Below are 15,666 nucleotides of genomic sequence, written 5' to 3'. Positions count from 1 at the left end.
CTCAGTAATAGAACGTTCTAGCCCAAGTTTGCAAGTAATGATGTGGTATTCAGGAGCCTCTTCAGTGGGGAAAAGGCTGGCATGCTCAGGTCTAAGTTCAGGGTCATAGACCTTGAAGTCTGAAGACTATTCATTCTGCTTCTCTCTGACTGACAGCTTGTAGCAAATTATAATTCTGAGTTCTTAAAGGAAACAGGATTAAAGGTAGTTTGCAAGGCCTGTTTTGACAGCTCAGTGTGTGTACATGCATACTCAGCCTTGGCCTTGGACTACAAACTCCTAGCACAGCACACAAGTGTGGGCTTTCCTTGCTGAGGAAATGACTTCCTCAGAGGAAAGGGCTATCGAGGACACTTCTCAGTAAGTGATACAGAACAAGGCTACATTGTTTCCCAGACCTGCTATTCTATGTAACCTGAAGCTAGGGTCCTGTCCTTGTCCATCTGGCCCATCACTGCTTCAGTGGTTGCAGCCAACCCAGGCATTCCCCAGTGGAGTCCAGCCCATCACTGACCTCCACCGTCTCTTCCGACTCACTTGGCCATTGTGGCACATGTTTGAAATGGCCAATCAAGAAGGGTCTTAGGTGATTTTGTCAGCCTCCGAGTTCTTAAGAAACTTTATATTCAGAAGTAGATAGGGTCACTGAGGTCAGGAACTTGAGATTCCTGCCTCATGCCACAGGACCTGTTCTGGAGGTTAGGTTGAGTGCTATCAGGGACTGCATGAGGAAGGTGATGGTAGGGTCACATAAAGGAGTCAGTAGTCAAGGCCATCACAAGATGGGGCCAGTTCTGCTTCACATGTGAGTTCTAATTGTCCTTTTGATTGGAATTAATTTGTCATTTATTCAGAAGTTTCACTTCCTGCTGATTGTCCAACTGACAGGGTTGAAGCTCTTGCCCTCAAACCAACACAGAAGAAACTAGAGACCCAAGAAGTCAACAGTAGCTGGGTGAGGTGGTGTACGCCTGCACTTATGCTACTCAGAGGCTGAGGCTGGAGGATCCAGAGTTTGAGGCCAGCCTTGGCCACCGAATGATGGCCTCAAATATAAAAATAAAAAGTCAGATAAATAAAAAGGACTAGGAATGTCACTCAGTTCAGTCCCTAGTACCACCCTACCTTGTCCCCAAAGAAAGAAGAGAAGAAGAAGAAAATAGATTCTAGAAATTGATGACATTACTCTTCTCCTTAAGGTGAGAGGTGAACCTGACAGGAGGAGCTGTAGGAGAAAGTGCAAATGGGAACAGGGACGGTGGTTCTCATGTTCAGGGCTCATCACCTCCTCCCTTAAACTCCTTCCCTGATGCAGAATACCAGAGAGTGGCCAAGCCTCCTTTTAATGTGAGTTCACAAAACAAAGACTCAACATTTCAGGAGTAAAATTACATTAAAAGAAAGGACAAAACTGCAAATTATATACTCTAAAGCAAACACAGAGAAGAACATCTTAAGAGAATATACTAGCAATTTAAATTAAGAATAAGAAATCATAAAAAAAACCCAAGTAAAATATTAGCTGTTAAAGTATTTGAAATGAAGGGCACAGTATATAAGAGGGATAGAGTAAATGAAGTGAATGAATTGGTGAGTTGGAAGATAAGCTTAAGAGAATTTTCCCAGAAGAAAGCAGAAAAGGATGAAGAGATAAAGTATTTTTTTTTTTTTTAAAACCCCAAAACCCTAAGGTATAGCTTTGAGACAGAAGTAAAAATGCCAACCTCCACATAATAGGAGTCCCAGAAGAAGAGAATGAAAATCTGGGAACTGGAACTATTTGAGGAAGTGATGGAGGTAATTTTCCTAGAAGAGACTTGGGAAGTTTTCAGTTGGATGGGCCTGTAGCAAATTCCACAGAGATAAAGCAAAAGCCACACCTAGACATGTTGTAGAAAAATTATCTCACAAACAAAAAGTCTTAAAAACTCCTAGAGAAACGGCAATCATGTTGTAAAGGAACAAGAAAGTCAGATGGCTGACGTCTTCCCACAGATGTCCTGGCTGTAAGTAACAAACGGAGTAACTTCCACTGCCTGATCTTGTATTCCACCCACATTCAAATGGGAGGGTTTCCCCTCACGGAAGATTTGCCACAAAAATCCCCCACACTAAAAATACTTTGGGGGAGTGTTCTCACATTCAAATAAAAAAATGTACAATGAATAAAGAGAAAGGAGAAGGGGTGAAAAAGAGTCATAAGATATCTTGATGACATTAGCACTGTTGAAAGTAAGCCAGTTTTCTTTTGTATATGTGGCCCGTGGATTGGCTGGTTAATTTTTTTTCTGGTGAAGCCATAAAAAGCAAAGTAGTGTCCATTTGATATGGAGGCAGCAGGAATCTGGGAATTTATACCAATCAGCAGAAAAAGCAAGGATTCTGTGTGGTGTGTATAACCACAGCTGCTTTCTCCTATCACTCCGTCACATACTTGAGCTTTGAGTATACAGTTTCATTTCTTCTTACCTCATGTCCGTTCATGAATGTGATCACACAGTACTCTTGCTCATCATAACCCTTCAAACAAGAGTTTACATTTCAAATCCGTAAAACATCTCTCTCATATACCAGTCATTGTCCCTAGGGCATCCCCATAGTTCAAATGTCTGGGTCAGAAGATATTCCTAGCCCTCACACATGCTGGGAAAAGCCCATCCTGAGAAGCGCCTGTCTGTGGGGTTGGTCCTAGGTCAGGGGTCTAGCCTTCATCATTCCCCTTCGCAGTTCCCCTGGTGTGGCTGCCAGTCTGCTGGCCTCCTTTGGGGGCTACAGCCACCCTCTGAGATATTATTGAACTTTTGAGGAGTGGGGTCAGGACTCCATCTCTATGCCTGCCAGATAATCAGATCTAGGTCATGTGGGTAGGCAGCCTTAGTATTCACTGCTCTCCCCGTGCCTTGATTTACTCCTCGATCAAAACAAACCTTAACTAGCAGGAATGCTTGGAAATACCCACTTCAGAACACAGAGTATTCATCTGAAGGGCTCATTGTGACCTTTTTGTGACTATTTCTATTGTTTCATCTTTTTCTTCACCAAGTAATTCACTATATAGATTTAGATTATCATTTTATCTGTGCAAATGGTCATTTTCAAACATACTTTTTAGAAACAAATATTTTTCCAAAGGATTTTTTTTGTTGTTGTTGTTCTAGGGCTTAACCCAGGGGTACTTAACCACTGAACAACATCCCAGCCTGTTTTTTTTAAAAATTTATTTATTTTAATTAGGTATATATGACAGCAGAATGCATTTTAATTCATTGTACACAATTGCAGCACAACTTTGAATTTCTCTGGTTGTGTACAATGTAGCGTCACACCATATGTGCAGTCATACATGTAGCTAGGGTAATGATGTTTATCTCATTTCACCATCTTTCCTGCCCTCATTCACCCCCCATTCCCTCCCTCCCCTGCCAGCCAGTTTTATTTTTCATTTTGAGACAGAGTCTCACTAAGTTGCTGAGGGTCTTGTTAAGTTACTGAGGTTAGCCTCAAAGTTGTGATTCTCCTGCCTCAGTTTCCTATGTCACGGGATTATAGGTTTGTGTCACCATGCCTGGCTTTCCAAAGGAACTTTTAGAAAGGATCATAGTATTAAAAATATAAAAGTGGGGTTGTTTTGGCTGATATGTGGGGATGAGAGTATTGAGTCTCATTCTTACCTTCCTGCTTCTGTTATGCAGGCCTGAACTTTAAGGATATCATAGAGAACGGTCTCTAGAATGAGAAACCTGAGTGTGTGACCACTGGTCAGGGTTCCTGACTTTAGGTAGAAAATGAATTTAAAAGCATCATAAAGCTCACCACAGTCCTGGGAGGAAGAGAGCACAGGCCTGTAGCTAGGAATGGTGGCCCCAAATCATAATGCCGTGAAGCTGTGGTAGCTGCTGGGCACATGAACTATGTCTACCCCTCAGACATGGGATTGTCCATTGAGTTCCCACCAATGAGCCTGGACACAGGAGCCTGCTGCTGGAGCCGATGAGACTGTGGAGCCTCTGGAGGGGCTGTGTGCTGTGTGGCTCCTGTTGCCACTACCCCTCACCCAGGAATGGAGCTTGCCAAGTGCTTGCTTCTTTACTTCACCAGTTCTCATTCAGTGGAGGGCTGGAGTCTCTGCCTGGATGATCTTGCATCATGTGCCTTACCTTAGCTGCAGGAAGACTGGGGAAGTGAGTGCATGGCATCTGGCATCTGATCTTCCCTAACGTGAGATGGTTCAGATGCTGGGGGCAGAAGAAGGGATGAAGGATGCCCAGTAGGGTAACTTTGACAATTAGCTCTGTCTTCTGCGTATCATTCCTCTAGGTAAGACCATGGCCCTTCTAAGTCTTTCATCCATAGCAAACATTTTGTGAGAACTAGTTATTTATTGCTATATGACTCCTTCAAAACTCAGTGACTGAGTCAACCATTTCATTTTATCTCATGATTTTTTTGGGTGGGCATACAGGGGATTGAATTCAAGGGCACTGGACTACTGAGTCACATCCCTAATCCTATTTTGTATTTTATTTAGAGACAAGGTCTCACTGAGTTGCTTAGCACCTTGCTTTTGCTAAGGTTAGCTTTGACCTAATGATCCTCCTGCCTCATCCTCCTGAGCCAGAGATTACAGGTGTGTGTCACTGCGACTGGTTATCTCACATTTTTTGTGAATAAGGGATGCAGGCAAGGCTTAAGTGGGTGATTCTTCTCCCTACTGAGTTAACCAAGTGCTCTGGAATATTCAGGCAGTGGCCAATCTGATCTGGAGGGGAAAGGATGGCTTTACCCACATGCTGATTTCTCTGTGGGAGGCTGGAAGGCTGAACTCTTTCTCTCCATGTAGTCACAGACCTCTCTGCATGGTCTAGCACCGTAGCTGAATTTTCTATGTGAAAGCTTAGGGCTCTAAGGGACCAAGTACTCTTTACGGCTAGGTTTGGAGCTGGCAGAATATCACTTCCATCATACTCAGTTGGTCAAAGCAGTCACAGGCCATCACAGATTCAAAGCAGGAGAAAGTAAGTGTCACAGAATTGTCAGCTATCTTTAGTTCACTGCAAGAACCAGCTATGTGCCAGGCAAGGTGTTTGGAGCAGGGGATGCAAAACTGAATAGGACATGGCCCTGTCTTCAAGGAGCTCGTGATCATACAAGGTTATAAGACAAGCAAACAAAAAAAAATGAAAGCAGAAAATGAGATCAATGTAAAGAAGCATTGTAAATTGCAAAACAATTTTAACAGGAGGCTCTAAAACTAGATTAGTTCTAAAACTATATCTAACAAACTATATCTAACAAAAAGCATCCCTCTGATGCTTTCCTATATCAATTGCCATTTATTGATTGGTTTGCCAAGAATCAGGTTTCATGAAAAAAAAAATCAGGCTTTAGTTAAGAGCTCTGTTTTCATGATCTCAGTTCTCAAACCAACTCCTTGGTAGCAGTTGCCACACACGGGAACCTCCCCTGGCTTTATATTTGATTTCACAGCATCTTGCAATCTGTCTTGTATCAGTACCCACCACTTTCTACCAATTGATACCACTCAATAGATGCTTCTTGAAATGCCCACATAGGTCTGGAGGGACTTAAGAAGAGATTTTCAAGTTATAATGACCCAACCATCTACTCATTAGGTACTGTGATCTGTTCTTTTCACAATCATTACTTTTTTATTTTTTATTTATTTATTTATTTTTGGCACTGGGGATTAAACCCAGAGGCACTCTTCCACTGAGATAAATTGCCCAACCCTTTTTATTTTGAAACAGGGTCTTGCTATATTACTGAGGCTGGCCTCAAACTCACCATCCTCCTGCCTCAGCATCCCAAGTTGCTGGGATTATAGGCATGCTCCATTGTACCCAGCCACAATTGTTACTTGAATCTGCTGCCCTCTAATGGGCCATGGGCAACACATTTGCAGGCTAGAAAGTAGACAGGGCTGAAGACATACTTAAAGGTGCTTATACTTTATTTGTGAAACTTATTAAATTTATACTGCATTTAGAGATGTAGATGACAGACTTTGAGTCAACATAGTTCCTACCCCAGAGAATGGTCACCCAGAAAAAATGCTAAAACTTTCCATTGGTTTTACCTGATTGTGAATAAGAGATACATAAATAAAAGCAGAATATAGACAATTAGAAAGGTGAAAAATGAAATTAGCATAATTTTATTCAGATAAAATTAACATTTTGATGGCTGGGGCTGTGACTCAGCGGTAGAGTGCTTGCCTCACACATGAGGGGCGCTGGGTTCTTTCCTCAGCACCATATGAAAATGGATAAAGACATTGTGTCTGTCTACAACTAAAAAATAAAAATTAAAAAACCCCCAACATTTTGATATATTTCTTTCTGGTTATTTTTAGGTAAAATATTAAAAGACTTCATTTTTTAGAAGAGTTTTAGGTTTACAGTAAAATTGAAATAGATAGTAGGTGGGACTTTGCTATAGTAAATGAACAAATATTGATACATCATTATTAACTCAAATCTACCGTTTATGTTAAAGTTCACTCTCTGTGTTGTACAGCTCTATGGGTTGTGACACGTGTAAGATCACTAGCCACCATTTCAGTATCGTACTGAATAGTTGGACCACTTTTATATTGTTGGATTCTACACAGTAGGCTTCTGTATGCAGCTTTTTGTTGCTGTTTATTTTCATGTAGGAGCCTAGCAGGAGCCTTCCTTGATGCCATCGCATGCTCTCTGCAGTTTGACAAACTCCCATAAATCTCATGGGACGTATCATTCCACACTTAACTGGTCGTCTCATGTTGGGCATTCATGTTACTGATACATTTTCACGTAATTATAGGATATTTTAAAACTAGTTCATAGACATGGCTTTCCAGGATCTCTAGATCAAGGGGGAAAAAAATCAACTCAGAAACAGTGCCTGGTGGCGTCCCCAGCACCTCTTAGACAAAAGGCTTTTGTGTGCAGGCTGGAGGCCTGTGCTTGAGTGCCAGTTTCCACATGGCTGCCTGCTCCTGGGGGATGGGCCTTCCAAGAGGCAGGCTGGAGGCAGCTTGTGGAGCCTGGCCAGGGCACTGGGCTGGCCTCAGTCTTACTCCCCTGGTCCTACAGGAAGGACTAGAAGCATTCATTCCCCTCTCACTTCATCCAGTGCTGCCGAGCCTTTAGACTATATCTGGCACTATTGTTGTTGTTGTTTTCTGCTTTTAGAACTGGTTGGCTCAGTGTAGAAAACAGCTCTGGTGTAGTGGAAGTGAACTGAGGCTGTGTAGGAAGATTTTGATAAAACATGCCACTCTGATTACCCTGCAAGGTCAACCTGCCTCATGGAAACTTCGAACGGTGTCACTCTGTCCAGGAGGTTTCACCAGAGGGCAAAAGACCACAAACATAATATCCCTTTGCTGCTTCTCATGTAAGCATACACCAGAATTCACAAGAATAGTCCTTTTATTTATTTAGCTTTGGAACTGATAAGCATAAAGCTCAGTATTTGCAAAGCCTGGTGTGTCACTTTCTCATGCAGCAGCTTCTGTTCAGTACCCTACAATTCCATGATGTGGGTGTTGTTATTGCTACTTTACAGTGAGAAGCCTTGGGATCGCTGGAGTTCTTCAGAGATGACTCTGCCATCTAGGGCTTGTCAAATCCACCCACAGTTCTACAGCTGGTATGTGGCAGGACTGGAAGCTGAATCCAGGACACTGCTCTCCTTGCCTGCCCCCATGAGGATGGTGAGGATGGGCAGGATGCCCTCCGCAGGCTGTTTCATTTGGTTTGAGAACCCCAGTCCACAGGTCCCAGCACACCCAAGAGCTGCTGTGAAGGCCTTGTTTGTTTTTGCCCTCCGTGGCGTCTGGCCTGTCCCCTGACCTCCAACCCAGAACTATTTGTTCCAACCATTTCTCAGTGTGACATCCTGGCTAAAAACAAAGTGAAGGAGTGCTCTCTCCTCCAGTCCTACTGTCACATGAGGGGTCAGTAGGAGTAGTGGTGTGGTCATCTGGTGATAACAGTTTGTACCTGAAACAAACAGTAAAGTATCCTGCAGTTTAGGGTCTGGCAGGGCACAGATAGCTGGGAAGCAGCAGAACAAATATTAGTTAGGGGAAGAGTCTTTGGGCTACAGAGACCTGCATGAGTCCTCTCTTTACTCCTGTGCTGCATAATGTTAGGCAGGTGTCTCATCGTCTGGCCCTGAGTTTCCTCATCTGTGAAGCAGCACTGGTCATAATGCATAACTTACAGAGCAATTGCAAGGATTATAAAGGAAAAAACCAGTCTGCTGCCTGGCAGACTGGCTACAGTAAGCCCTCAAAATACAGTTTTTATTATTTAGTAGCAAGGAAAACACAGAACAATCAATCCTCTGGGTCCCTGGTGTTCCTAGAACTATCAGCAGACACTTCCACATTGCCAGCACAGCAGGGCCCTTCCCTGAAAACCTTTGTGTTTGTCTTTCAGGTCTCCTTTGTCTACAAATGTCCATGGGTTCAGGTCAAAAAGCTTAGCAAAGGTTGATTCTTGATTGTGACTTGTGAGCATGCTAGGGGATCTGGCAAAACCCTAAACATACTGCTTGTCTGAGTTTTCTAAGTGCCCATTGCTAGCTTCCCACAAGAGGATGGGCTTTGAGCCCCACAGTTGGTTGGATTTCACTTCATCTTCTTTACCTGATGGCCAGCCCTGCTTGGCTGGGGGATCATGATGATCTTCATTTCCATGTGGGTGACATTTTTAGAAAAAAGGGAAAGGTTGTCCATTAGCTGTCCTCCTTGAACATGGCTATTTCGTGGGTAATTCTACTAGTAGAAACAGTATAAATTTGGTTCAGACTGTTTTATTTGCTTATTCAGGGTGGTGGAATAATAAATGGGATACTTTATATAATAAAGTTTCTGTCACCTGTAGAAAATCATAAAACCCAATAAGAAGGATGACAGTGATGTCACTCTCCCTATTTTGAAAGGTCACGTACAATCCCAGACACATGCACACAACATACTACCACACATGTGCACATACACACACCACAAACACCTATATATTCTTGCATACATACACACCACACCACATCCTGTAGCGAGAAAAGGATTGTGTGCAGACTCGAGGATTGGTTTGGATGCAGAGTACATATTTCCACTAATGTTTTTGTTACCCTTGCAATCAGGCCTGGCTGCTACCTCAAAGCGAACAGGGTACCTAACACAAAGCAGAGCCATCCTCTCTAGGCTGCTGCTTAATCACAAGAAGTCCAGCAGGTGGAGCTGCACCCTGTGCAGAATGGCCAGCCTGCCTTGGCTGCCCAGGAGGCCAAAGAGTTACTGTGCAGCCGGGAAGTGGGTCTGCGTGCACCCAAGCTGCTGTGGCTTACGCAAACGATGACACACAGGCTTGACGAGGTCCTTTGTCAGAAGCAATGGGGCTCTGGCATCGTCACCCAATGGAAAACAAAGTGCTTCTGCCTGGCTGGCTGGAATTCACGTTTGCTCACCATGGATGCCTAGTATTTACAGGCAGAATGAGTTCATGTGAAATTTCAGGACCTTTCCGGGACTCAGATTTGCTTTTTGTAAACTAGAGTTTACATTACACTTCCCCTCACTTTGGGCCATTATTTGAATTTTTAAGTCACTGATTATTCTCCTGCCAATTGAAGGAGTATTTTGAGTATTTCACAAGCAATTTTCTCTTTTTTTTAAGCCAACATCAGCTTGGGTCAGATCTATAGTGTGAGATTTTTTTCACACTTAGCTCCAAAAATAGGTGGCCTTATACCCTCATCTTCCCTTATCCTCAGAGAATACCTCCATGGGATTCTGGAAACCTAAGGTACTACTGAAAAAAAAAAAACATGTATATATATGCATACACACATACATACATATGTAAACATACACATACATATATATACACACACATATGTATACATATGACTTTTTTGTGCATACTTATTTTTTTTCTTCATTTATTGCCTTCAATATGTTGCTAAGTTTACCCCAGGGGCATATATATGTGTGTGTGTGTGTGTGTATTTAATGAGATGCTAGGGATTAGAACCCAGGGCCTTGTGCATGCAAGGCAAGCACTGTACCAACTGAGCTATATCCCCAGCTCTGCATACCTATTTTTGTTGTGTACTGTGGCTGTATATTTTGCAGTTGGATGTATGATAGAAAAACCAGCATGAGTGTCTTTTTCCTTCTTCTTAATTTTATGGATAGAAGATTCATTCTTACAGAAGATCTTAGCTACTTCAAGAAGTTCTTTTTTTTTTTTTTAAATTACTAAGTGGAGAACTTTCATTTTATTATTTAAAGAAAACACTTTATAGCTATCTTCGGCATATCTGAATTGCTGGCACTATTACTCTTATGCTTTGGGGCCATTGTTAAACAAGATAAGGGAGACTTGAAATGAATAACTGCAGGACTATGACAGACATTCTGATAACTGAGATGCTACCAAGTGACTAATAGGTGGGTAGTGTATATGGTATGCGTTTTCTGGACAAAGGGATTGTGTCATGGGATGGACAGCACAGAATGGGGCAAGATTTCACCAAAGTACCCAGAATACTGTGCAATTTAAAATTAACAAATCATTTGTTTCTGGAATTTTCCGTTTAATATTTTTGGAATGTTAACTGTGAGGCTTACTGAAACCATGGAAATAAACATGGCTGGTGAGGGGTTAACGGTATATCATTTACATGTTCAAAAGTACATTGTGTAGAAATTCAGGTGAAGCTTGCAAAATGTTTTTCTGTCGAGGAGCCTTGAGGGGATTTGTCCATGGAGACAATGATGACTGGAACAGTCACAGGAGTGAGAAGACAGGTGAGTTTTTATTTATTTATTTATTTATTTATTTATTTATTTTTACACAAATGGAGCACAACTTTTCATTTCTCAGGTTGTATATGATGCAGAGTCACACCATTCATGTAATCAGTCATAAAGAGCTAATAACACAGCTCAGAAGCTGAAGGGAGGAGTGTGAAACAAACATTGGGCATCTTTCAGGCACAGGACATGAATATCTCTTGTCGAACAAGCAAATACAATGACAAAACAAAAAAACACAAACATTTTTCAAACTAAGTCCAGCAAATTTAGCTTTGTCCAACTAAACTCCTTCCTGTACCACAGCACATAGGAAATAAGTGCTCTTACGTATACTCCGTTCTTGTGGATGTACGCGATATCATGAGCAGTTTTTGGTTTGTGATGTAAATTCTTTTCCTTTCTCACTTAGAGAAATATATTAGGATTGAAGAAAATGTGTATGTTTGTATGTCTTTTACGTGTAAGAGAGGAAACAAGTATAAACGGAAACTTTGCTTGTAGGTTTTGATTGAATCATGTGCATCAGGGCAGTAGGAACAGTAAGGCTAGAGAGGAAAATAACTGTTAGCAATACATAAACACCCCTACTCATAGACCTGTGATTTCATCTGCCGCTTTTGTTATCTGACCTTTGCAGAAGGGGTACAGCAGATTCCATTGAGATGGGTAAACAGATTTACAGAGGGCTCAAGTGAATTTTCTGAGACATCTATGTCAGAAGAATACCGGAGTCTTTCAAGTTACAATCATGCCTCTTGTCCCATATGGCTGACTCGGGAAGACCAGGCTTAGGTCTGAAATGTGCTTCATTCTTTGTCAGGGGAACTGAGGTTCGACATCTCCTATATGTCAAGGAGGTCTCACCAGTGAGGCCATTGGCTACGTTCACTGGTTCTTGGGTGAGTGTTCTATTCCTGGGTGAATAAGAATCACAATCACAATCAGGAAACACACAGATGGAAGAATGGCCAGAGTATGGCTTATATTCTCAGGTTTTAAAGCACTAACTTGATGTAAATTGCGAGGAGTGAAGAATGACAGCCAGACTTCTGTTCTGTACCCCTCTTCCCTTCCTGAGGACTATTGTACAATGGAGATTTTCTGACATTATCTTTAGTGTCTAATTCTCCACTGTTGCACAAGTGTTTGTGGCCATGTTTTACTGACTCATGCCCTGATGCCCCCAATAGAACTGATGACTGTTGAATGGAAAGAAGTCAGCACGGAAAGCCCAGGAATTGTCCCATAGCTTGCCCTGTGGTTTTCTGTTGGTTCTTCAGAATAAGTTGCACATAGCATAATTTTCAGAATTAACAGTTTTTTAACTGGTTACCCTTCTTCATGGTGAATTGGAAAAAGGATATATTCTGGGGTAAGGCTAAAAGGGAACTTGGTATGGCGAACATTCCTAGACCATGTTTTCAGAGGTTGTCACTCCCTGCTGCTATTCTGGATTTCCCAGAGTCCCACATCTGTGGCAAAGGCCATGGTGAAACAGCTGAGCCACAACTTTGCTGCTTCTCTACAATTAAAACGTTATCACCTCATCTGACACAGAACGGGTGTTGGTTGGAAATGAAATATATATATTAGGAATAAGCTCTTGGGAAGCAGCAAAACTGCTTTTACAAAGTGAGGCCTTTTTTTAAAAGTCTGGAGCTAAAGTTATAAAGACACAAAACAGTCTTCTTCCTTGCCACTCCTACTATAAAATTAAAACGTCAAAATACACAGCACTGTACATTTCTCATTGTAGCAACATGTCTTCTAGTTGTTGTTTCATGTCCTCAACACACATAAAGGGCTAATGTATCATGCCAGCTACCCCAACCCTTCCTTTTCCCCATCTTCTTTGCTAATCTGTCTCTCGACACCTGATTAAAAATCACCTTCACTATGAAGTCTTCTTGCCCCAAATATTGTTTTTCATAGTATATTATTTTGCATTGAAACATAAAAAGAAAGAAAACAAACTAACAAGGTTCTCAGGTCATTCCCTGGGTGCATCGTATCTCCAACTGATTGAAATAGTTTCAGAGTAGAGGCAATGCCTTCAGATGTCTTTTTATTCTTTCTTCTGCTTCTTCCTTCCCACGGGCTATCTGCAGTGTAGGTAGCATCCAATCTCAGATCTCTTATTTCCAACTGCTGCTGACGGAATGCTCTCCTGGAAAAGCTAAGAACAAAACCACTTCCCCCTGAAATTCGTGTGAATGGCCCCCAAAATAGCCAGGACATGCAAACTAATTAAGTTTCATGTTCCACCTCTACCTAAATATGACTTTGCTGAAATCATGTCCTATTAGATGACAAATCCGGATGTTTCTATTGCATGGTTGCTGTTTGCCACATGCTTCCTGGTCAGGTTTCCAGGTAACCTTAATGGTTGTGTGCTTCTGGGGAAGGAGGAGTAGAAAATAACTCACCTCTTCAGTAAGTGGTTTTAAAAATATAACAGCATTTAAAAGCTTTTAAAGAGCAGTTCTCTCCTTCCAGCTCTGTTTGCTTTGTGATAGGAGCCCCCTAATGCTTCAAGTTTGGCAACATCTGAGTAGGACAGAAGGCAGGTTGAAAGGGCATAAGATTGATTTTTTTTTTCTTTGTAGGACTTTCCGTGAGGAGCGTGGGAGAGAAATCACTTGGGGAAGTGGTGAGGTTTTCCTCTCCATATGCTCTTCATTCATGTGTAAGGCTAAACAAACTCTTTGTTTCAACAAGTGAATCCCAAACCACAGTGGAAGAAGTTCATCCTGGAGCCAAGGAGCTGGCAAGGTCCTGGAGGCAAGGGGCTGGGGCTCCTGTGGACTTTCCATCCATTTTCATTTCCATCCAAAACTTGCTGGGGAAATGGATACAACTTGCTTTTGTGTTTTGATTTGATGTGGCCACAGAGTGACCACCCAGGCGTACTCTGGTGTAGCTGAATTCTGTGGTTCAAACTAGGCCAGATTGTTCTATTTTGGAAACCAAGAGATTTCCCCTCGGCCAGGGTTTTGGGTTTACCTTCCCCAGAGCATTGAGCAAGGACTTCATGTTTACAAAAATCCCCAGGCCCCATGATTCCTTCCTGTCAGGGCAGAGGGAGGAGGCGTACATACAGAATGTTGGATAGATCTTGCAATTTCAGTCCCTGCATTCTTACCCAGCAAGGACATGTGGGATACTGGGGGTGATGGGATGTATCGGTTGTTTGAACTCTGAAAACTTAATTCAAAAAATTTCACTGTAAATCTAATCATTAGGTTTTCTGTGTATAGTTTTATTATTTCCAAAACTGTTTTTTTAAAATACATTTTTAGTTGTAAATGGATACAATACCTTTATTTTATTTATTTATTTTTATGTGGTGCTGAGGATCAAACTTGGCGCCTCACGGTGTTAGGTAAATGCTCCACCATCTGAGCTACAACTCAGCCCTCCAAAACTATTCCTAAGGCCATATTAAAAAAAAATACCTTTATTCTATTTAAATGCTCTTGGAAATGAAGTTTTAAAAATGTTTTGTCTTGTAAGTATTTTTGATTTTTGTTTTGTTGTTGTTGTTTGTTTTTCTAAGTGCTGTTGTAATTCCTGTACAAATGAACATTCTCTATCTGGTTTATTTTTTGTCTACACAGTACTCAGGGTGTGTTCATACAGAATTTATTGATACTAAAAGCTGCTAAGTTAACCTCAAATCTTCTCTAGATTTTTTTTTTTTTTAACCCATCTGGTATTTCCTGGAGCAGAAATGGCCCAACCATGTTCCCCACGTCCTCACCCCAGGGGACTCCCACAGGCAACTCACCCACAGGCTTTTTCACCTCCCTGTGCAAACTGCTTTTATAGTTTAGGGAGAGTTCTCCTACACAGAACCTCCTAAGTCCTAAAAAATATCAACATGCATTTTATATAGTGGGTCTATGTGGGACCTAATTAAAATATATACAGACATCTTTTAGGAGACATGAAGTATTGGGAGCAGGCAAGCTTTTTGCACAGGTGAAAAGAATAACCATATGATTTTAGTTTACTAACGCTATGAAAACGAATATTCTGAACTACTACCAAACTGAGGAATAAAGCTTCATCGTTTGACTTTAAAGATAGACTCTGAAAGTACTGGGTTCCGCAATTCCCTGAACTAATTGGGGTTCTGCAACAGTGGGATGATAGGAGCTAAACAATTCATGTTAAGGCAGATTGAGGCTTGACAAGTTCCAGATTCCCAGCAGGATTTGACTCTCTGAGTCACATTAGCTTTGGGTAGCAGGGAGGAGTTCAATCCGTAGAACTCTAGTAAGCAACACCTGAAAAAGACCTTTAGAGTTCCCGTGAATCAAAAAATATTAAGATTGGGTTTTTGCCACCCTGCCATATAAAATTCAAACTACAGATTACTCAAAGTCACAGATAAATATAAAAAAAATTGTCCCATGGTAACTACCTGGTTAATTAAAACATTTTCAATTTTTTCCATCTCTCTGTATATTGCTGCCAGTTGGCCTGTCAGTTATCTTAGCACATGTAGCAAGAGGAGGTGAGGGCAGCGATGGAGGTGGTCATTTGAAAGAATGTAGGTGCAAGGCTGGGGATAGCTCTAACTGGAGGATAAGTAGCAGGCCTGTCCAGTTCAGGGCCAAACAGAATTAAGGGGCAAGCCCAGCAAGAGCTTCAGAGTGAATGGATTTCAAAACTTATAGGATAGTTCCTCTCAGGTCCTGAGTGCTGGGTATTTAGTTTATGATTTGCACACATTCATATTCTTGCTGGAAGACTGGAGGCAAACAGACAGCTCATTAGGAAAATAACTAAAGAGCTAAATATAATGGAGGAAGTAGGCTGAAGTTCCT

General features: G+C 41.7%; 1 protein-coding gene across 1 annotated transcript in view; it reads right to left on the bottom strand.

Moving 5' to 3' along the window:
* The window catches only part of LOC114086421 (CD109 antigen-like), a 28,497-nt gene that overhangs the window by 11,819 nt on the left and 1,012 nt on the right, over window positions 1-15,666 (bottom strand). The window contains exons 2-3 of the mRNA XM_027927687.2: window positions 12,813-13,010; window positions 11,561-11,748 (exon numbers count right to left, since the gene is read on the bottom strand). Of these exons, the coding sequence (XP_027783488.2) occupies window positions 11,561-11,748; window positions 12,813-13,010 (386 nt within the window). The remainder of the gene's footprint in view (window positions 1-11,560; window positions 11,749-12,812; window positions 13,011-15,666) is intronic.

This window comes from Marmota flaviventris, chromosome 5 (genome assembly GCF_047511675.1).
Source record: "Marmota flaviventris isolate mMarFla1 chromosome 5, mMarFla1.hap1, whole genome shotgun sequence".
Classification (NCBI taxonomy): domain Eukaryota; kingdom Metazoa; phylum Chordata; class Mammalia; order Rodentia; family Sciuridae; genus Marmota; species Marmota flaviventris.
The sequence above is the reverse complement of the archived record's forward strand: the minus strand, read 5'-3'. Positions and strand labels throughout refer to the sequence as shown.